General features: G+C 39.8%; 1 protein-coding gene across 5 annotated transcripts in view; it reads left to right on the top strand.

Annotated features, from left to right (window-relative positions):
• Window positions 1-23,297, top strand: part of SNCAIP (synuclein alpha interacting protein) — an 89,032-nt gene that overhangs the window by 49,624 nt on the left and 16,111 nt on the right. For all 5 annotated transcript variants that reach the window (XM_084505336.1, XM_084505340.1, XM_084505337.1 and 2 more), the window contains 5 exons: window positions 6,952-7,814; window positions 9,548-9,727; window positions 12,242-12,355; window positions 16,752-16,877; window positions 20,299-20,468. In XM_084505336.1, the coding sequence (XP_084361462.1) occupies window positions 6,952-7,814; window positions 9,548-9,727; window positions 12,242-12,355; window positions 16,752-16,877; window positions 20,299-20,468 (1,453 nt within the window). The remainder of the gene's footprint in view (window positions 1-6,951; window positions 7,815-9,547; window positions 9,728-12,241; window positions 12,356-16,751; window positions 16,878-20,298; window positions 20,469-23,297) is intronic.

The raw sequence follows: 23,297 nt of genomic DNA, 5'->3' as shown, positions 1-23,297 counted from the left end.
GCCAGCTGATCTGCAACTGACTCATATCTTTTCAGCCATTTCCTGCTTGCCTATACCACTGCCTGTTGTATGTCCCAGCTGTTCAAGAGCAGCAGTCATGGCTACAGAAATCAGTCAAAGTATAAACTAAATGAGGCTGTGGTGACGGTGACAGAAACACACTTTTAGAAGTTTGGCCATTCCCCCAGATCCTCAGCCAGTCAGTGCTCTGAAAATGTGAGTTGTTCTGGGATCTTTGTTAGGTGGATCCATGAAGATCTTGCATGGCAGCATCTACAAATTACACTCTGCAGTATGTTCAGTTCATTTTGTCATGGTTCTGATGCTTGATATATAGCTCTTTGCCACCTCTTCCTTGTGTTGCAAGTGCTGTAAACTTCATGAAGCTATCAGCAGTTACAGAATGTAATTGTACCCTTGTGCTAGGGAGACGAACTCTTGCATGAACATCAGAAATGAATTTCAGCAGTAGTTTCCCTGAAATAAAAGCTGAGCTCTTTATTTTCATTATAGTCAGGACAATTTAAACATAGTCTAATATCTGACATTGGGTTGCAAGAATCATGGAAAATGCCTGTCAGAATTCATCTGTTCATAGGGTAGTCTCAATGGCTGGACAAAACTCATATAATTACTATGTGTTTCCATAGATGCTCATATACTAGATAAGATTCTTTCACACATCTCTCCCTGCCCTAGATACTTAGGTAACATTGAAAAAATGTCAGCAGATCCTGCAAATTGGAAACATGTTTTAAGGATCTCTCTCCCTCTCTCTCTCTCTCTCAAAGTTCAAGGTAAATTTTGATTCTTAAAATCAAATATGACAAAGTGATTGAATTGACCTATAAATTAATAAAACTGCAAATATGCCCACAGGCCTCTTTAATCAAGTTTTGTGCTTCTTCCTCACAAAGGTCACAGAGCATAATATATGGTAAAGAACTACTTTTTGCAAATTTGACTTTTGCAGATTTTCTTCAGATGATATTTTCTGCCAAGGAAATGCTTTGCTACTTCAGACGTGTCAGACCTACACATCTTAATTGATGGCAATGAAAAGCTTTCCCAGTTTTTTTTGTTATTCTTTCTTAGTACTGAAGCATCACAATAGTGAGATTGCCCAAGCCTCTCATATTTGTGATTAAAAGTTAAAGAAAGAATTTTGACTACACTGTTACAAAAAAAAAAAAAAAAAAAAAAAAAAAAAAAGGTCTGGGAGAATGAAGAAACACCCACTGTACATTTAGGAGAAGGTCAGCTAAGGAACCTGAAGGTGAAAAAGTTCATGGGACCTGGTCAGATTCATTCATGGGTCCTGAGAAAACTGGCAGATGTAGTTCTTAAGTCACTGTTCACCATAGCTGAGAAGTTGTGGCAGTCTGGCAAAGTACACAATGACCGATGGAGGAGAAACATAACCCCCATTTTTAGAAAGGGAAAAAAGGAAGACCCAGAGAACTACAGGCCAGTCAGTCTCACCTCTGTGCCTGGCAAGATCATGGAGCAGATCCTCCTGGAAACTGTGCATGGAAACAGGCACATGGAAAATAAGGAGGTGATTGGTGACAGCCAACATGGCTTTGCTAAGGGCAGATCGTGCCTGACAAATGTGGAAGCCTTCTACAATGGAGTTACAGCATTGATGGATAGGGGAAGAGCAACTGACATTGTCTCTCTGGACTTGTGCAAAGCATTTGACGCTGTCCTCCATGATATCCTTGTCTCTAAATTGGAGATACATGGATGTGATGGTTGGGCCACTTGGTGGGTAAGGACTTGGCTGGATGGCTGCTCTCAAAGGATTGTGGTCAACAGCTCTGTGTCCAGGTGGAGGTCAGTGATGAGCGGTGTTCCCCAGCAGTCAGTACTGGGACCTGTGCTGTGCAATGTCTTTGCTGGTGACATGGACAGTGCGGGTTTGCCAATGCCACCAAGCTGTGTGCTGTGGTTGATGTGCTAGAGGGATGGGATAGCATCCAGAGAGACCTGGATAGGCTTGAGAGGTGGGCCTGTGAGAACCTCATGAAGTTCAACAAAGCCAAATGAAAGATGCTGCACCTTGGTCGGAGCAATCCCCAGCACAAATACAGGCTGGGTGGAGGATGGAAGGAGAGCAGCCCTAAGGAGAAGGACCTGGGAGTGCTGGTTGACGAGAAGCTCAACATGAGCTAGCAATGTGTTCCTGCAACCCAGAAAGCCAACTGTGTCCTCGGCTGCATCAAAAGAGATGTAGCCAGCAGGGTGAGGGAGGGGATTCTCTCCCTCTTGTGAGACCTTACCTGGAGCACTGCATTCAGCTGCGGGGCCCCCAGAACAAGAAGGATGTGGACCTATTAGAATGAGTCTAGAGGAGAGCCATGAAGATAACCAGAGGGCTGGAGCACCTCTCCTATGAAGACAGGCTGAGGGAGTTGGGGTTGTTCAGCCTGGAGGAGAGAAGACTCTGGGGAGACCTTATAGCGGCCTTCCAATATAAAAGGGGCCTACAGGAAAGCTGGGTAGTGAGTCTTTATCAGGTAATGTAGTGATAGGACAAGGAGTAATGGCTTTAAACTAAAAGAGGGGAGACTTAGATTAGGCATTAGGAAGAAATTCTTCCCTCAGAGGGTGGTAAGGCCTTGGCACAGGTTGCCCAGAGAAGCTGTGGCTGCCCCATCCCTGGAGGTGCTCAAGGCCAGGCTGGATGGGGCTTTGAGCAACCTGGTCTGGTGGGAGGTGTCCCTGCACATGGCAGTGAGGTTGGAATCAGATGGTCTTTAGGGTCCGTTCCAACACAAACCACTCTATGATTTTGTAAATACTGGTGCATGGAAGAGATCTGTTTTATCCAAGATTGCACCAGACTTATTTTTCAGATTTGGGAATCATTTTAGCTGTTCCACATTCTAGTCCACTGCCTTAAGCTTAAACCATCCTTTATTGTTGTTTATAAGAGAATAAAGCAGTATTTATTTGACCCAGACTTTTAATGGCCCCTGCCTGCGTTCATAAGTATGGAGAAATGAGCAAGGCACTTATCCCCTGGAGCAGCTGTTGAAGACTACTTGCATAACTCCTGCTGTGCTGGTGTTTTGGAGGACATAGGCATTGCTTGCCTTTGCTTCTACAGAGAACAAACATCTGAAAACAGAAGAGAGGAGATTCAAGCAATGCCCTGGACTATTCTGGCCAATGTTCTCGGTGTTTTGTAGGAGGAAACCATGCTGTAACTGCCTAAGCAGTAATGCAGCCTATACAGCATCCAAGTGAATAATTGCACCAAGGATTGCATCTACCAATTTGATTAGCTTTCCTTCCTAGTGCTTCTGTGGTTAAATGCCATGTTCTAGTCCTTTATTAAATGCAGTGTGAATTCATCATCCCAATTAAGTAAAGAATATGTTCATAAGTCAGTAAAAATATTGCTAATTGTTCTTAGTGTCCCAGTTTGTTTTTCTGGAGCTAGTATTTGTAAAGAGATGCTCCACCAATATGTTGGGAAGGAAAACAATGAAGAATGCGATTGCCTTACGCCACTCTAGATGTAATGAAAGAGAAATATATGACTGTGCAATGATCCAAGACAGATTTGTAACAAAGGTCATTGCTTCTTTGCGGTGTCCGATTTTACAGTTTTACCATCAGTGGTTTCTGTAAATACTTGTTGTTAAGGTTAGAAAGTAGAAAAAGCAAAGCAACAAAATAAATGAAAGCTTAAAGAAAGTGACGACAAACAAAATGTTGATGCCTTTTCCTCTGTCTAGACCCCTGTGTTGAAAGCAGTGTTTTCATAAAACGCAGACAGAATTCATTTCCATACTGAGTGCTTAATAGTTCCTGTCAGAACAAAACAGCTGGGAAACATATGGTATCCATTTCCCTGTATCACTTGGAAAAAATTTCACATGTAAATAAAACCAACATAAAAGTGTAGGCCTTTGAACCTAGAATCTTATACAACACATAAATAAGTCAGTACAGTGCGTTCTTTGTATTGGCCCACTAAGTTACATGCCTTCTGATTATTATTATTTTTATTTATTTTTCGGAAATGTATTCTTAAGCATTTCCAAAAGTATTAAGGTAATTTTCAGACATCCGTAACTACTAAGCTATACTAATCTTTCACTTCAAACACTAATGTCGCACTGAAAGTGTATATATCTGTTTCCTTAGGAAGGTGTTCATGGCAAATTGTGTGTTTTGACCACGAATTAGATCCCCCTGATATGCAGTTAGCATGTGTAATAAATCTGCTATGTTTAAACTGCATTCTTGAGTTTGAGAATGTATTAACTCTTAATGTACAGTAAGAGGAACATTGAAGGAGAAACTGCCTAAAGGCTTTAGTGTTTTTAGCACTGTGTCTCTAATGAAAATAAATAAATAAATAAAATTATTTACCAGAGTTCACTGATTAATGAGAACATAAATATCACCAACTGGGACTGTAGGAAAGAATGCAGATCCAATAGGACTAAGAGCTCAGGTGTCTTAAGCTCCTTTTCTTCTCTGTAAGTCAGACTCACTGGTCAAGCTCCAATGTGCTGAAATAATTTTCTGGAAGTTCCAGAGCTATAGGTATGTGTGTGTGTGTGTGTATAAATGTATGCACATTAACAGATGGAAAGTTGGACCGAGAAGCCCAGCATACAGAGGAGAAATGGAAAAAGAAACATTGCAGCTGAATAAGTAGGCTTAATTTTCAGATCAGAGAATAGTTTAGGTTGGCAGGGACCTCTTGAAATCTGGCCCAACCTCTCTGCTCATGCGGGGTCAGTTAGAGCAGGTTACTCAGGACCATGTCCAGCTGAGTTTTCAGTATCTTCACAGACACAGAATTTACAGAGTCATATAATGTTTTGAGTTAGAAAGGACCTTAAAGACCATCTAATCCCAACCCCCTGCCACGGGCAGGGACACCTCCCACCAGACCAGGTTACCCAAAGCCCCATCCAGCCTGGCCTTGAGCACCTCCAGGGATGGGACATCCACAGCTTCTATGGGCAACCTGGTCTAGCTCTTCCAGCCCAGGACCACTCCTGCCCAGCTGCTGGGGCCCAGCCTGGTGCCTAGGGACCCAGGGTTTCTGCCCAGGCTGGGGGATATAGCTGCGGCTTTCCCTTTTGCAGGTTCAAAGAGTACCAAAGCTGAGCACATGTCCAAAACACACAGACGCATTTGTATCTCCTGGTTGTAGAGGAGATACAGGTTCACTGGTACAGGACTGCACACAGCACTCTGCAGCTTCACAACACGCACATTTGTGCAGCACACACACATTTGTGGATCCTTCAAACCCCTGGCACAGCCCCTTTGTCCACCCAGCACCCTGCCCCCTAGGCCTGCTACCTCCTTCATGGGTCACCTACTTGCTATCTGGTCCAGCTTGAGGCTCGCTGCAGACAGGCAGCACTCACACACTTGCCATCATGCACACAACGCTCTCCACAGGCACACAGGCAGAGACCCCCGCCATGCCTGATACCCTAGCAAGGACCCAAGGGCCCCACTACTTGTCAGCAAGTCCAGCTGAAAGCTTGCAGGTGAATGCACATGCACACCCCAGGCACACCAGGTGATCAGGTGCACGGCCCAGCTAGAAAAGCACACCTTCTTAATTTATACTGCACTCTTTTATACCCTTTTCTTCTTACTCTCTTTGTTCTTCTTGCTCCCCTTTCCTCTTACATACCCCCATGGATTTGCAGAGGTCTAAAGTTTCTGCAGCCTCCCAGTCGAGGCTCCCCTCACCCTCCGGTTCACAGTATTATCCTCTGCAAAATCCAGGTTGATCTTCCTGGAAGCTGCACCTGTATTTAGATAGTCCATCCACTAGTGTGACTAGGAGGTTTATTTCTTGCCATTGTCCCAATTTTTGTTTGTCAGGTCTGTGTCTCAGCATTTTGCTCATGGTACTTTACTTCTTATCAACTCAGTCAACCTTGCTTAAATAACATTCCCACATTCCATCTTTCTTTATCAATTGTTAAAACTGACCAAGTTTTGGTTCCCACCACCTCCTCCCTTATCCCTTGTTGCATTGGAAAAGGTTCTTCACCAAATGCCCTTAAAGTAGCAGACACTCTACTTCTATACAACCTTACACTTCCCTTCAGCTGGAATTTCGTGTGTTTCAGTTTGTGCCCATTGCCTCTTATCTGGTCAGTGGGTACCACTGAGAAGAGCCCAGCTCCCTCTTCTTCCTTACCTCCCAACATGCCTTCATACCTGTGGGTAAGATTCTCCTGACCCTTCTTTTCTGCAGGCTGAATGGTCCCAGCTCTCTCAGACTCTCTTCGTATGAAAGAAGCTCCAGTCCTGTTGTGTCTTTGTGTCTCTGTGCTGGACTTGCTCTAGGAAGTCTGTGTTCTTCTTGCACCGGGGAGCCAGAACTGGATGCAGGACCGTAGGTGTGGCCTTGCTAGGGCTGAGCAGAGAGGAAGGGTCACCTCTATTGACTTGCTGTTTTAATGAAAACATGATTTCCACTTCCTGTGTCAAAAATACATCTTCCAGAGATAACATGCCTTAAAAGAATAAATTGTTGCTGTTACTAAAACAAACTCACTTAAAACAGTTTTAACCAGGGAGGTTGCCCTTCTCTTCTTATGTATCTCTGTTCAACCAGAAATGTGCAAAAAGTAGAGTTCCAACCAGCATAGCTGGGTAAGGCCACTGTGAATGCTACTGGACTCTTACAGGTTCCTATTACTTGATTAAAACTACTTTATTTGTAAATGATTTTAATGTATGTCCTGTTTGAAGATTTCTGTTCTAGAATGTGAAATTCTTCAGCTGTTTTCTTAGAGTTGCAGTTAAATCTGTTTAGATATGAATCTGGCAAGGTGTCATGTAATTCTGGCTACCAGTGCTTATCCAGGTATATCTTTGAAGCATGCTATATATATCATGTCACACATCTGGCAGTAATCAGCAGTTCTAAATCATATTCCTCTATTTCTTCAGTTTCCAGCAGCAGCTGGAACTGTGGAGTCTCAACTCTTATCGGAAATGCACAGAAACCAACAGGCATTGCAGATGTGTGCAATAAATTCAGACCAGTGAAGAGGGTTTCCCCACTAAAGCACCAGCCAGAGAGCTCTGAGAACAATGAAAGTGATGACCAAAAGAACCAGAAAGGAGAATACCAGAAGGGCAGCGAATCACAACCTGCACCTCCGAATGATGACCAGAGCCCAGGAGAAGGAGAGAACCTTAAAAGTAAAAACATTGAGCCTACTGTTCTGCTCGGGGAGCTGGAGCACTATGACCTGGATATGGATGAAATTTTGGATGTGCCTTATATTAAATCAAGCCAGCAACTCATTCCCTTCACAAAGGTAGCTCCTGAGAAAAAAAATTTGGGTGTATGTTCAACAGTCAATGGTGTTAGTGGCAAGACCTGCCCTACAGGGAGCACAGAGAACTCGCCTTCTGGGGTGACACAGTTCTGTGTTCTCTCTCCTGTGAAAGGCTCTCAGCTGAGAAAAACGCAGCCCATTGTCCTTGATCAGCACAAGCATATAACAGAAGAATTAGAGCTTTCCCAGCCTTTAGTTAAGTGTAGCTCAGTCCATGAATCTGAAGCCCAGGGCAAGGGTTTCCTCTGTAGGACATTTGTTGATCCTCAGGCTCACAAAACTGAGAAGACTATGCCTAACTGCCACCTGAGGACTTTTCACCTGCAGACAGCAGTGGCAGAAAACAAGCAGCTTGAGGAACTGAATATGAACTGGAGCAGTGCAGGGGGCCCAGAAGAGAGGAGTGAAGAGGTGAAAAAATTTAAGAGCATCTTAAACATTGTAAAGGAAGGCCAAATATCATTACTGGTAAGTATCATTTTTTTCATAAACTGTGTAGAATAAGAGGGTTCTGTGATGTGGTTCATTACGTCAGCAAAATTTATGAAGTGTGTATTTTGCATCACCACCCTTTGTATCTTGTATGCTCCTTATAAATTGGGTAAATTATCTTCCAGGTAGAAAGTTTTCATCTTTAAAACAAGTAAGTAACAAAAACAGGATACTAGTTTTATGTGAGCATGGGCAAGATTGCTAGTTTATGCAGTAAACTGAAATAATATAGAAGGTAGGCATTTTAACTCTTGAAATCATTTGAATATCATATTTAAATCTTAAATGGGCTTTGCCTTTCACAACATTTGTGGGTTGTTTTGTTCAGTTATTAATAGTTTACCTCAGTTGTTATTTAGAAGCTGACAGTGGGAACAGAGGGGCTTCTGTTGTATTCTGATTATTATTCAGGAGTGTTTATGCTGGCTTGTTGCAGCAGCATTCTCAGGCAGGGGCTTTCTCTAAAGCCTCAATGGCCTCTGACCCATATGAAGTTTTCAGTAAATTCTAGCACAGTGATCAGACACTATCAATGATGTTTTCCAAAGTAACTAGATGCAAGTGAACACAATGATGCAGAGCATGTGATCTGCAGTCAGAATGGCTGGTGGAGGCCCTGTGTATGTATAAGAACTGTTTTTGTTAGATTTTTGTTTAGCTTCTCTGTTTACCAGTCTAGCTCAAGCACAAAGGCATGCTATTAACATAGCAGTAAAAACAAAGACAGACATTCAAAGACTAGACAGAGGCAGAAGAGTATATTAGAATGCTCAGTAAGAAATAAAAGTAGATGGAATTCACCCAAAATAGGAATTGGTAAAAATAATACAAACAAACAAACAAAAAAAGGTCATAATAGGTAGGCGGGTGGGCAGAAAATATGTATTTATTTTCCAAACAGATCAAAATCTGTAAGTAAAGTATATTCATCAAACAGTACTCTGACAAGCCTGCACTACACGAGAAACTTGTTGTTACTGCTTAACTCTGTGTTTCTTCTTCCATTTTCCTTCTGGGGTTTATCAGTCTAATTGTTTTGTCTGAAAATTAGACTTGGGCAGGAATAATGTATTAAGTCATTGTTATGAATTACTTTGTGTAAATATTCCAACAAATTATTTTTTTAACAGAAACAAGCTACTAAATAAGAGTCTTCTGCCTCATGTTTTAAGTACAATTTAGATTGTGCTGAACAATACAAGCTACCACTTTGTGATGAGCAAAATTAAACAGGAAGATTTTTAAGAGTTGTGGATGATTTCTCTTGAATTACACATTATTATAATGCCTTCTGTCCCTCCTCCCCTCCCTCTCCTCACCCCCATCCCTTCCAAAAAAAAAAAAGAGAAAAGAAACCAATCACAAAATTGACAGAAATTATGAAAATGTATTTTCTTACATTGCACATTTGTTATTGTAGAACAAACTAGTACAAAGACTTAAAGCTATTCAAGAACCTTGCACTTCTTTATGGCATTTAGCCTAGATGGAGAGAAATTAAGCAGAGAATGAAGCCAATGAGCATACTGCCTCTATCCTTTCACTAATGGTAGCCAATTGCTGTACCAGGAAATTAAAAGCTGCTGGTTATGAGTTGTAAAAGAATGTGACTATGGGAAAATGTCTTTTGTCTTGTATCTTGGGTTCCGAGGCTTAGAGTTCTGTGTTCTTATCCCTAGTTGTAACTAACGTAACGCCTTCTTTATCAGCCACATTTAGCAGCAGATAATCTGGATAAGATTCATGATGAATGTGACAACAATCTGTTGCATGTAGCAGCATCAAAGGGACACGCAGAATGCCTGCAGCATCTCACTTCTTTGATGGGCGAAGACTGTTTGAATGAAAGAAACATTGAGCAGCTAACTCCAGCTGGATTAGCAATAAAGGTAATTTAGTCTCTGTCTCTACTGTAATGTGGCATAAAGGTGATTTAGTTTCTTTCTGTGACAGCAGTAGGTATTACATCCATCAGGAAGTCATTTTCAAGCCTTTTGTTAAATGACATTTTTATCCATTGTTGTCAATGAATATATGTTCATTTTTAAATCTGTTAACTGTCTAAAAAATTGCTGTATTCTGAGGAACATTCATCAATCAGGCTCAGTTGTGTCTTCAGAAAAGTGTAAGAGAGTTAGAAAAAAAAGGTGTGAGACCATGTTTACAAAGCATGAAATAAATCTGATCCGCATCTGGAGATGAAACGTCTCGGTTGTCTACAACAATTGCATTGAAGTTAAAATGTACATATTGCAGAGCAACCAGTCAGAAAATGTGATAATTACTGTCAAAACTTACAGAAACAACTATTATGTAGGGAAATGTGAGGATAATTGGTGTTGCTGCCCTAAAGTAAAACCTAGAGGTGTATAGGAAGGCTGATAATTTTGACAAACTGATTCTGGGTCTTCAATAAGGTTGGATGGTTGAATGCCATTCATCTTAGTCATGGAGTACCTTAAGACAAAACAATGACAAGGGTTTCTGATTTTTCAGATATATTTTTATTCAATTGCTATTTACTTCTTGGGAAAACTTTAGAAACTGGCAGAGAACTGGTGGACTCCAACCTACAGGTTTGCATTCTTCTCTTTGTGTAAAAACAAATCTGAAACTTGAAATTGATATTTATTTCCTTTCCAAAATAGCTTTTTCCTTTCTATGAATGCAGAGAGTATTTTATGTTTTCTCTTTTGTCCTGTATGAGGTTTTGACTGAGGGCTTGAAATGATTCTTTTAGCTATAAAGACTATAATAACGTTTATGAAAAAGACAGTTGAATAGTGAAATAGGAGCAGGTCATGCCTGCATGTAGTGAGGTATGATTTTTGAAAGAGAAGACACTGCAGCAAGAGAAGCTGCTAAAAGCTGTTGCTTTTAAACTGGGTCACAAACATGCTCTGAAGAAGATGTTCATCTGTCTTTCATAGAATCATGGAACAGTTTGGGTTGGATGGGACCTTAAAGACCATCTGGTTCCAACCCCCTGCCATGGGCAGGGACACCTCCCACCAGACCAGGCTGCCCAAAGCCCCATCCAGCCTGGCCTTGAGCATCTCCAGGGATGGGGCATCCACAGCTTCTCTGGACAGCCTGTGCCAGGGCCTTACCACGCTCTGAGGGAAGACTTTCTTCCTAGTGTCTAATCTAAACCCACCCTCTTTTAGTTTAAAACCATTACTCCTTGTCCTATCACTACATTACCTGACAGAGTCCCTCTCTTGCTCTCCTGTAGACCTCCTTTAGGTACTGGAAGGCCCGCTCCTACAAGGTCTCCCCAGGTCCTTTTCTCCAGGCTGAACAACCCCATCTCCTTCAGTCTGTGTTCACAGGAGAGGTGCTCCAGCCCTCTGATCATCTTCATGGCCCTCCTCTGGACCCATTCTAATAGGTCCACATCTTTCTTGTTCTGGGGGCCCTGCAGCTGAATGCAGTGCTCCAGGTGGGGTCTCACAGGGGCAGTGTAGAGGGGGAGAATCCCCTCCCTCCCCCTGCTGGCCACACTTCTTTTGATGCAGCTCAGGATACAGTTGGCTTTCTGGGCTGCAAGCACACATTGCCAGCTCACGTTGAGCTTCTCATCAACCAACACCTCCAGGTCCTTCTCCTCAGGGCTGCTCTCAATCCATTCTCTGTCCAGCCTGTATTTGTAATTGGGATTGTCCCAGACTAGATGCAAGACTTTGCACTTGGATCAAGGTCTTTGCAGCATCTACATCCCACTTCATAGAAACTTGTAAACCTCCCTGAGTATGCATAGTAATTTGGAACACTTGAGAATGGGCTGTAAAAGGAGTTCAGGGCAAGAACCTCTCCTCGTTTGTGTTTGTACAATATTTATCACACGTCCTAATCTAAGAGGTTTAGGTGTTCAGATACTACATACTTAATAATAACTTAGGAAATATACACTTAATTATTGAGTTTGTAGGGAGAGTGATTGTTCACTCTGCTCCAGTAAATGATCTTATTAATTTTAAATATGGAGCCTTGTTGTATGCGTGATAAAAGCAGAGCTATGGTTTTGGTCTAAACAATTGAACAATAGGGATCAGACTGTGTATGTAGTACTCTTTCACTGCCTCTTGAGCTGGTGTCTGCTGTGACGCCATTCAGCAAACATTCTGTGCCAACACATTTGCTCAGCTGTAGTTTTAGGAGGGAAAAGATGGAAATTACAAGGTAAGCTTGAGGCGACTATAAGTTATAAGTAGCCAAATTATATTTGATACAGGACAGCAAGATAAACAAGTGCAATACGTGAGGACAGATTAAAGAAAAACTTCAAAAAAAAAGTGGAATTTTGTGACATACTGCATTTCTGATACACTTTTCCCTGTTTATTAGATGTGTTTGGAATGAAACAGCTGGAATTTAAATATTTTTTTTTGTTATTTGTTTAGAATGGTCAGCTGGAATGTGTTCGGTGGATGGTGAGCGAAACAGAAGCTATTGCAGAATTAAGTTGCTCCAAAGATCATCCGAGCCTTATTCATTATGCAGGTTGCTATGGTCAGGTATGGTTTTCATTTACTTTTCAAAGAGATTATTGTGATGCTTATACAGGAATTTTAATTTAAAGCATCTTTATTATTTTATGGCTTTTAAATGTGGGGGTACATAAACAGTTTAAATATTGAAAGATCTTTTTCCCATTTAATCCGTGTATTTTTTCAGTATTCTCCCTCTTAAGTCCTTTTTTTTAAGCTTTAAATAATGCCTCAGAGAAGATTAGATGCCATATTATGCCAGCCTTATAATTCCCAAGAGCATCTTCTAAATTTCGCCTTTATGATCCCTTATGGGTCCCCTTGGATATTAGAAAATCATCAAACATTTTGAATAGCTCACATTCGTTTTCCAGGAGAGACTAATCTCAAAAAAATGGCAAACTGTGGCAATTTATTAATTCAGTATATTGGCAGTAAAATGAAGTGTGACAGAACTTAATCATCTGCCTAACTCTAGCCAGTCCTATTAAGAATTACATATAAAATATGTTGTAAACCAATCCTGTTCCACACCTAACTTATCTATAAATCTAATCTTGGGAAACCACAGAAGTACAGCATTTTTGTGTTTTGCTACTGTCTGGGGAAACATATACCGCTTGATTAGACCAGATTCTCCTCCCACAGTCTGTTTTTCCTAAATAGACCTTGCAATAACCCCTCTTCAAAGGACCTTCTCCAGGATTTACTATACAAGTAACAGTGATTGGTTATTCTTCTCTAATGCCTTTGGCAGATGGACTAGTTGTATCATCCAGTTTCTTCAACAAACATTAAGGATAAATGCAGAAAAAATACTATTTTTGTGCTAATGCTGTTTTCTCTCTTCCTTGGTAAAAGAGAGGACAAGCAAAATGTATTCCCTAAGAAAATTTGCCTTTTCTTTCCTGTACAAACATGGTTATCTTATTCAATGCTTTACAAATATTGTGGCATGTTTTGGCTGTTAGTTGATTCTTTGCAAGGGTAGATTTGCTGTAGGGGGACGGAAGGAGAGGAGCAGATCTGGAAAGCTATGGAGCTGGAAGTCTACCCTTTCTCCTACTGTTTCCTAAGGCAACACAGACACCTTTGTTCTTGGCTGTACAAACACCTCCATTACTCTTCAGTCACCTGCTATGCAGATGTTACTGGTGCAAATTAGGAACCTGCTGGATATACTGATTGATTTTATTCTGCTTTCTATAACTATAAAGGCTTGTAAAGTTACAACTGATACAAGGAAGCTGGGAGCCCAATCAGTACTGGATTTGAGAAAGAAATGTTTACTACTGAGAAGAAACTTTGGAAGAGAAAGCTTCATATGAACTTATGTTAATGTCTTCTTTTCATTAGCCTAATTTTGTCCTCATCTCTAAAGATGTTTATACAAACTAAATCCAGTCAAGATTTATTTTTTTTTTTCAAGCTCTACTGTCTACTGCCAGGAGCAGATCTGGCACAGTTTATCTAGATATTATTTTCAGAGCAGGACAGAAGCTCCACCAGTTAAGAAACACCAGCTACAGTCAACCATGCATGAAATTTACAAAGGTGATATAAAAATTACTGCCAAATTTTCTTAGTTAGATGAATGCCAAAGAAAGTTCATATGTAATGTCAACTATCTTTTTTTTTTTATAATCTATAAATGTCTTACAAACACGAAGGAATGTTGAGGCTGAAGGGAAGCCAGACTATCTTGCCCAACTGTGTTAGGAAGAAAAAAGAGTTGAGATATTCCAAAGCGTAATTGGCACTATCCTCAAAGTTTTAATTTATTTTACCATTACTTACATGAGAGATAATCCATGTAAACACTGGTCTTGGCAGAATTACAAGAGTAATATTTTTACAAGGAAGACCTGTTATTGAATCATTTTCTATCAGAGTCAGCCCATCCATTGTTTCCCCAGGCATTAGGCATGCATACCATATTTGTCTTCAATAAATATCATTTAGAATGGGCAACAAAAGTGATTTCATAGCAAAGCTCCTAAGTTAAAGGTCATCAAACCACAGTCATGACCAGACTTCAAAAACATCTCAACAATACTGTATTTTGTCAAATGAGAGAGGAACCACATAAATTCATCTGATGAAAGAGAAGAAGAGCTTAAAGTCAACCAGTAGCCTGGTCTGCATACCTCCTACCTAGGGCTTCTTTAACCATGAGCTTTTGCAAGAAGCAACCGTGGTGGGCAGGTCTCTTCACACCACGTTGTTGGTGCATGGTAGATCATATACCAGCTGCTCCTGAACAACAGGAAGGAGTGATGGTGCAATCCCTGATGTACATAATAGGTCCTGACTAAGAGCTTCAAAGGGCTATAGCTTCTTTCCAACATGGATACTATCATAGCATGGGCCACACTGGTAACAGACAGAGGGTGAGGAATGCCAAGTGTTTGTTCCCTGCAGGCTCAAGAAAGTCAAGAGGGACTTTGGGGAACCAGAGCTACAGCATTACTGAGAGCCTCGGGGGGTTTCTGTGTGCCTCTCAGCAGTGGTGTAGTGCAAGAGACCACAATGTGGGCACAGTATGTGGCATTCAGATATGTAAATGCACATTTATGCACCTCAAGATGATTGTTTTTTTCGTTTGTAATGTCATTTTTGTGTTCCTTTCACACACCTTAGTCTTTTATTCAAAAAAACTGGTATCTATTTAATCAATTTCAAGTAATGGGGCAAAGATTGACTGTCGAGTCTGTACTCTTCACCATGCTAATCCTTCCATTTGTAGTATATTTAATCATTTAAATGGTCTTTGCTAACTGCTCTTTCTGTTTCAAAAGCTGATGGAGCCAGTCCCAAAACAGAAATTATGTATTGTGACATTTTCCCAGAATCTTTTTTTTAGAGAGGTTTGCATAGTTGTAGGTGTGGAATATGCCAGAGGGACAATAACCACTGCTACAACGTAAGTCCATTGAAGGTCTTAAAATTATCAGCTGTACTGAGTAATTTGTCAGTGTATATCAGGTCCTGTTACATAACAAGTATGTGACTATTTTCCATTATCTTAACCTTCTAAATAAATTTTATTATTCTTCATTTTGTCTGAGTAAATAGATGATTATAAACCTTTTCCTAGGAAGAATTTTCTTCCAGGTATATCATATGAGTGTTATGAAAGGGTTGTATGGTATATTTTGATAAACGATTTTTCATTTTTCCGTATGAAAGTGAAGAAAACTGAAGTTATTTTACCTGTGTTTGTCATGTCAAGGATACATCTGTTAAAAAACATAGTCATCTGAGAGAAACACAAACTGTTTCAGTAGGTTTCTAATGTTGTGCCTGTGATGAGTTAATACACAGACACTTCTAAGTAGAGATGATGGCATTTAGTCGTACAGGTGCTTGATTTCTATGTTGATAACATAAATGACTGGAAAGCCTAATTTTCTCCGTGCTGATTGTGATCATAAAGTTATAGGCCATGCTCAGCGTTTCGGTCACTTTTACATTTTGAAGATATATATAATTTCACAGCTATAACTGTATTCCAGTTCCGCAGAGGAATGTCTCTAAAATATTTTTCTTGTTATTATTAAAACATAAGGGAAATTTACAGGAGTAGTACAATCCTTCTCCACTGCTTGCCAACACCACAGGCATTTCCAGAAATTGCTCGAAAGCATTTTAAGAGTGATATGTGATCTTAAGTCATTCCTCCATGCTGGCTGTCATCTATATTTGGCATTCAGCCAAGTATAAATACCTATTCCTTCGCCCTGTAACAAAAAACAAAATTGCTGTTAAAATGGAAATGCAAAGAAGATAAGTTCCAGACAATTTGTCCCTATGAAGTAGAAAGCAGAGATCCTGAATGGATGGAATATTCTGGAGGAGACCTAAAGAATTCGAGGTTCCATCTCCTTTTCCTTGAAAAATCGGCGCACTGAGAGCTCAGGATGGACAGATTTCCTGAGTTTAGTTGCCTTGCTTCTCTTCTTGCACATCATGGAGCATGATGATAGATTTGAAGAATCTAACTGCTCATCTCTGTGATCTGTACATATTCCTGTTGTAATTTTCCAAAGAAGCTTGTGAAGCTTTCAGAAAAAGATTTTCAGGCTGACACACAAGCTGTTGTACTTCAGGAGTCCTCTGCAAGATATAGGCATGCATGTTTTCCAGTGAACAATTTGTCAGAATGTGTTACAGTGATGTAACGTCTTTTTATAAGGCAGATTAAAATACTTTGGTATATTTCCTTAAAAAAAAAAAAAAAAAAACAGTCAGAGACAAACTCCTGACATACTATGTCCTACAAAGTTAAGAGAGGCTGAAAGCAAGGTCTTATGAAAGGAATTATTGATCATTATTGATGCCAGATGACAGTACCAGTATTCCTCCTGTACCTGTAGCTTTTCGTCATTTATCTTTTGTGGCATCTGTTTCCCCCTTCTCTTAGGAGAAAATACTTCTGTGGCTTCTTCAGTTTATGCAAGAACAAGGAATTTCACTGGATGAAGTTGACCAGGATGGAAATACTGCTGTTCATATAGCTGCTCAACATGGCTATCTAGGATGCATACAGGTAGAGTAATACCTACATCAGAAACCTAATTTAAATCAAATTTGAATAACAACAACTATTAAAACATTTACAGGAGGTCTTACAAGTAGGAATAATTATTGATACCCTAAAATATACTGCAAGAAAGAACTTTTAAACAAGTAGGACTCAGACTAAAATACCAGAAAGTTCTACTTTCTCGATTCTATTCTGTTGGATGCTATTGTATTGGTGCTATTATAAATCTAAAGTAATCATACTGCAAGAAGAAAGCATGATTATATAGTACATAGTATATACACAAAAATACCTAATATATTTTTTTATGTTAAAAAAGAACATCCGGTGTAGATAAGCCTGCTCTTCTTACTGTTATGATATTTTCTTTCTGTTTCTTTTTCTGTTTAGCTGTAGCTCTTCATCATTTCCGTATGAAAGTCTAACAGTTGCAGTTTGTTTTGCTTTGAAGGACTTACACTTTTAGCAAATCATCCCTTCCAGACTTCTAATCTTTAAACCTATCTATGCTAAACAAAACAGTGTGATGGTGATTTCTTAACCAGCTCTCAGTGAATCAGGTTGGCCACTGAGTGGCCAACATACAGTTCTGCTGTACAGAGCTGCTGTAAAGGATAGTTTGGCTTGCTGAAAAGGTTTACACAGCTATAGTGCTTTTGAGAGTCAGATCTAAATAAACCAGTTTAGATACCTTTGTACAGTACCAGTGTTCAGTGTAGACATAACAAAAAAGCTCTATGGTTGAACTTGATGGCAACTCAAGTATCTTGACTTGAGTTGAAGAACACGGATGTACCCTTTGTCCATCAAAGTCACTAGGACCATTAGTCATGGGAGTACATTCTAGTATTTGGGGTTTGTGATAACTTCGAGTGAAAGCTGTTTGAAGAAGAAATAATGGTAAAATTATTTCAGATGATTGCAGAAAGGTGTTTCATGAACAAATTAGGCATTGGGAAAGAACAGCTAAAAGAGTAGATGAAGCCAAGAAATAGAAATCAATAGAAATAGAAGTCAAGGTGATCAAGTCAACATGGGGAAGAAAATATGTCAAAGGAGGAGGAGTATTTCTCAGAGTCTAAGCACTCAGCTTATATCAATCAACATGTTAGTCCTGTTACCACAGGTGAACTGACCCACAGCACCTCTTAGACCACTGCAAACACAGAAGATTTGTAATAGTTCAACCCTAAAAGAAATACACCTAGTTAATTCTTGTTAGCTAACCTCTAAGGGAGCTAAAAATATTTATGTACACTGTAACATTGAAGCTACAGATGCATAGCTTCTTATTATTACTATAACAGTTTATTTATATGTCTGGGCTCAGAGAAGACCTAACTACGTACAAGCCAGTTTAAGAATCTGACACAATTAAGAAAAAAAAAAAAGAGAGAGAGAAAAAGAACAAGGTAGCAATTGAGCTGAATGAATAGACTTGGGGAAAAAGAAAAAACAGTCAAGTAAATTTAGAGGACATGACCACCTCTGCATTTTCTTATTGATGGAACATGTTTTTTTCTTTTAAAGTTGTCAGGAATGGACTCTATACAGACTCTTATAAGAATCTAATAAATACGTCATAACACCTGTGCAAAATTTAGTGTTTCTGTTATTGTGTTCCAGACAATTGCTATGATCAGCTGGAAAAAAAGTTGATAGAATAGATGTTTGTGATTCACTAATAGAAGCTGTTGTTGTAGATCTAGGCTTACTGTTGTTAACCTCAACAAGTCCTCATCAACATGTACAATGTACTTAGGGGAGAAATGGAAGTAAGTTATTTTGAACAGAGTGGTGACATCTGCAGGCTGTTTTCATGGATGAAGCTGAACAAGAAAGAGAATTGCCTTGCTTCCTCTATGAAAAATGAACCTTAATAAATGGCTTAGAATTTCTAAAACTATTTTATTGTAGATAAATATGAAAATCAAATAGTGATTTCTGTTGATGTGAAGCCACAAGGAATAAATCGTGAAAATATCTAATGACAACAAAAATAAACAATTTTAGTATATGTCACTTCATTAACACCTCACAGTGCTAAATGCAGTTCATGTTTTGCTGTGCTGTGAAACCAAATAAGGCCCCTGCCCAGTGAGATAACAGTTTAGTTTTAAACAGCATGCAGTGTATGATTTGGTAAAAAGAAAGAAACAATAAAGAAAGCAGAGGGAGAATGAGTACTAGTATAGAAAATTGAGTGTAATAGAGAGTCAGTGATTCCCTTTCTCTCTCATTCAAAGTTGTTATGAACAGGCAACATGCCTATCATTTTCCAAACTATATGATTGCTTTTTGCAGGTTCGTACCTCCTTATTATTGGTAAGTTAACCCCAAATTTTTGACATAAGATGCAGTGCAAGACTGGTCATAAGTTTCTTTCATTTATAGAGCTAGCAAATAAGATAGCCTACCATTCCTCTTTTCTGTCTGCAGATGTAAATGTCTCTGTGCCTGTGATTCTGCATCAACAAGGCCGTTCTAAACCCTGGTTGGCTTACCAGCTCTGCCTGAATAAATCAGCCAAGAGCTTAGCCACCCACTTCCTCTGATGATGCTCTAGTTTTTGGACACTTTATGGTTTTGTTCAGCACTTTTTTCAGACTGCTGTATGCAGTGTGTATCTGAACACTGCTGCAGGCACTTAAGTCTTACTGTAGGCATGAATAGTGTGTAACACTGATTATCACAAACAAACGACAAACAGTGAAGGTTGGGTTTCAGTTCTTGCTTCAGTTATTGGATGTCTTGAAGTCAGCCTGACATAACTTCCTTTGTCTTTACAATGCTCTGGATTCAAGTTCCAGGGGTAACTGAGAGACCATACTCACAGACTGGACAGTTCTCCAGCAACAAGCTAAGGTTCCGGGCTATTATAGTGAGTAGCACATCAGTATCCACAGAACAAGAGGCATTGTTTTTCCTAAAGACTAGGATCTGACAACTATTTCAGTATCTTAAAAAGGTAATAGGGGGTAACCAAGCAACTATAAAACGAGACTTTTTTCTGCATTAAAAAAAAAAAAAAAAAAAAGATTGAAATTATCATCAAACAAGTTTCTTTCTGCAAAAAGAAATTTGTGCCTGCTCGACCTGAAGGATTTTTTGGAAAGTATCTACCGTAGTTTTCAGATACACATATTACATGTCTAAAGGCCATTGAAACTGCAGCAATGGGTGTAGTATAATTCTTCTGCACCACAGAATACTGTTCTGTTACCCTTGCCCCTGAATAATAGATTTTAGTAGTATGTATTTTGAATTCCAAGTGCATACAAACTTGTCAAAGTGATTGGTTTTTCAAATTTTTCAAGCATTTTATTCAGGAGTGGTTTGCACCCAGAAGTTTCTTGTGTTGATGAGAATTCACAGCAGAGATTTATGTTTACAAATGTCAATGTTTTCTTTTGTGTTTTTACAGACATTGGTTGAATATGGAGCAAATGTCACCATGCAAAACCATGTAGGAGAGAAACCTTCACAAAGTGCTGAGCGACACGGGCACACCATGTGTTCCCGCTACTTAGTGGTTGTGGAGACATGTATGTCATTGGCCTCTCAGGTTGTGAAGCTAACTAAACAACTAAAGGAGTAAGTGTTTAATTCTTAACAGAGGGTTCATTCTTAAAACAATATTGTTGTCTTCAGTTTAAGTGTCCATTTTATGCTTCTCATATGTGATCTTTTCAAATCATGTTTCTCCCTTATGTCAACACACTTTCTTGCCCCTTCACCTTTAGCAGCTAGTTTTTCAGGCAGTTTGCTGTGAACACAGATGAAGGGAGTGGGAGTGAAAAAAGGCATGCATGAGATACATACATGTATATAAGCAGTACTGTCCCTTTTCCCTTGAGTTAACATCTTTGCTGATCATAATTTCATTTCACACAGCATTGTTTTCTATATAGCGGGAGTCTCTTCACAGTTACAGTATTGTTTTCTGATGTTGTGAGGAAAAACAAAAATAGTAGTTTCAGGGTGTTTTTTCAACTCAGAAGACAACTAAGCCTACAGCGACCACGCAGGATATATTCTGTGCTCTGCTTTTTCTTCACAGAAACTGGCATGAATATTTTAGTGTGTTTTTTTACAAGTGCTCTGTAAAGAACCTATTATACTGAAACATTAATTTAGGCAATTGCTTGCTTTTATTATAGGTGCAGTAACTGTGATTTAGCATCTAAATAGTCTTGAGACTTTTAGAAAACACCAGCACTGATCTAGCTTAGTTCCAACTTAGATACATGACCAAGAGCTTCTCACTTAAAACAAGCCATGAAAATGCTGGTTGAAAATAACATGTTTAATGGGACTGTATCATATTATGCAAACAGCATGTGGACAATAGTACTAGCTGTAATCTACAAGGTTTTATTAGCATGTGATCTGCAGAGGTGGCCTCTGCGAGAAGAGGCTAGGGGCTGCTTGGCAGCAGACACGGATAGTTTCAGACAGCGCCACAGCAAACCAACTAGAGGACATGGCTGAGTCTATCAGCCAAGCTGAGGGTGCTTCAGTGGAAACATTTTAATAAGGGCAGAAGATGACAGAGAGAGAGGAGGAGAGTACAAAAGAGGGACAAAAAGAGGGAACAGCAAGGTCAGAGGAGAGCAGGTGCTCCCCAGTGGAGCAGGCACACCCCCAAAGGGACTGTGACCCATGGAGCACTCCTGCCGGAGCAGGTACACTCCTGAAGGGACTGGAGCCCATACATAAGCCTATGCCATATCAGTTACAGAATCACAGAATCATCTAAGTTGGAAGAGACCTCCAAGATCACCTAGTTCAGCTTCTAACCAAACTCTACCAAGTCCTCCACTAAACCATATCCCTAAGCTCTACATCTAAACATCTTTTAAAGACCTCCAGGGATGGTGACTCCACCACTTCCCTGGGCAGCACATTCCAATGCCTAACAACCCTTTCGGTAAAGTTCTTCCTAATGTCCAACCTAAACCTCCCCTAGTGCAACTTTAGCTCATGTAGAGGACCCACACCAGAGCACAGGAAAGAGTGAGAAGGAAGAAGCAGCAGAAAGAAACTGCTACTCACTGACCCTGACCTGTGTCAGTCATTACATCACTGAAGGGGCCTGTATAACCTGCAACAATAACAAGGGGATAGGAGACCTGCCTGGAGGGAAGCCTGGCAATGAGGCAGGAGAGGGGCTTGGAGTGTAGATGAACCTGGGAGTGAAGCTGAACCTGGAATGGCGGAGGATAGGAGTTTTATATGTTTGTCTTTTTTGTTTGTTTGTTTATTTGTTTCCCAATACCTGAATCAATAATTAAAAATACATGTTGATTGGCAATAAATTTCCCAAGTCCAGTCTGTTTTATCTGTGATGATAACAGGTAAGTGATCTCCCTGGGTTTCTCTCAACCCATGAACCTTTTCACTTTTGTTCTTCCTATTTTCTACCCTTGTCCTACTGAGGGGGTGAGGGGGAAGGGAATAAGGAACTGGATATGTGGGTGCTTAGTTGCCAGCCAGAGCCAACATGCCACAGTGATACAGTTTTTATTAGAATAATAAAATATAAAATAAACTAGATAAAACTATTTTATTATAATCAACTCTCTGTTTTATCCTGTTTTTAGAGAGAGTGTGTAGTAGTAGTCCTTTGTCTTTGCAGAATAACTTACTGCACTTAAAGTATGCTTTTTATGTTTATGCCTCAAAGCTTTTATGCTATAAAGGCATTTTCTCTTCAATAAATCATCAGTCTTGTTTTACATTTATACTCTTGTAAACACAAACAGTGAATTCAGGAGTATCATAATTTTCGTAATTTTACTTTCTGGCACTGTGTTCACTAGGCTTTTTGAAATAACAGGTGTTTTGTTGTTTGTTCATTTGCTAAGGAACACTAAAATATACAGATCAACTGATATAAAGAAGAAGAAAAAAATGTATTTCCCGAATAGCCTGCATTAACGCCTGACTCATCTCAATATCTAATGATTTGTTTTCCCCATAACTCAGTAGGAAAACAAACAACAAGCACAGGAAGTAGCAATGGCAACCACGGATTCTCCATGTTTCAGTCTCTTCAGTGCTCACTCAGTACGTGATACGTGTTACCTCTCATATGGAAAATAAACCTCTTATGTCAGATAGCAGGCTATTTACCCCCATAGACACAGTGTGGTTCTGACTTTCCTGACAAAAGCATTATCATTTTTCCAAGCATCCCCTCTGTCCTCCCACAGTCTACATGCACAGGAAGTCATTTAAATGATTCTTATCTGACTCCTGATGTGTTCCTTTGCTTGTCTCAGCTGGAGTTAAATCTGCTTCCCTTCAGCAGCCTATTTTTTCAGGCTTCTTATTTACATCCAGTAAGTGCCACAGCAGCTTTTTCTTCCTCTCCTACAAACACAAAGAGACGTGAATCTGCTGTGCTACCCTGCTACAGTT

This window comes from Aythya ferina, assembly GCF_964211825.1.
Source record: "Aythya ferina genome assembly, chromosome: Z".
Lineage (NCBI taxonomy): Eukaryota > Metazoa > Chordata > Aves > Anseriformes > Anatidae > Aythya > Aythya ferina.
Note: the sequence above shows the minus strand (reverse complement) of the source record. Positions and strands in the feature narration are given on the sequence as shown.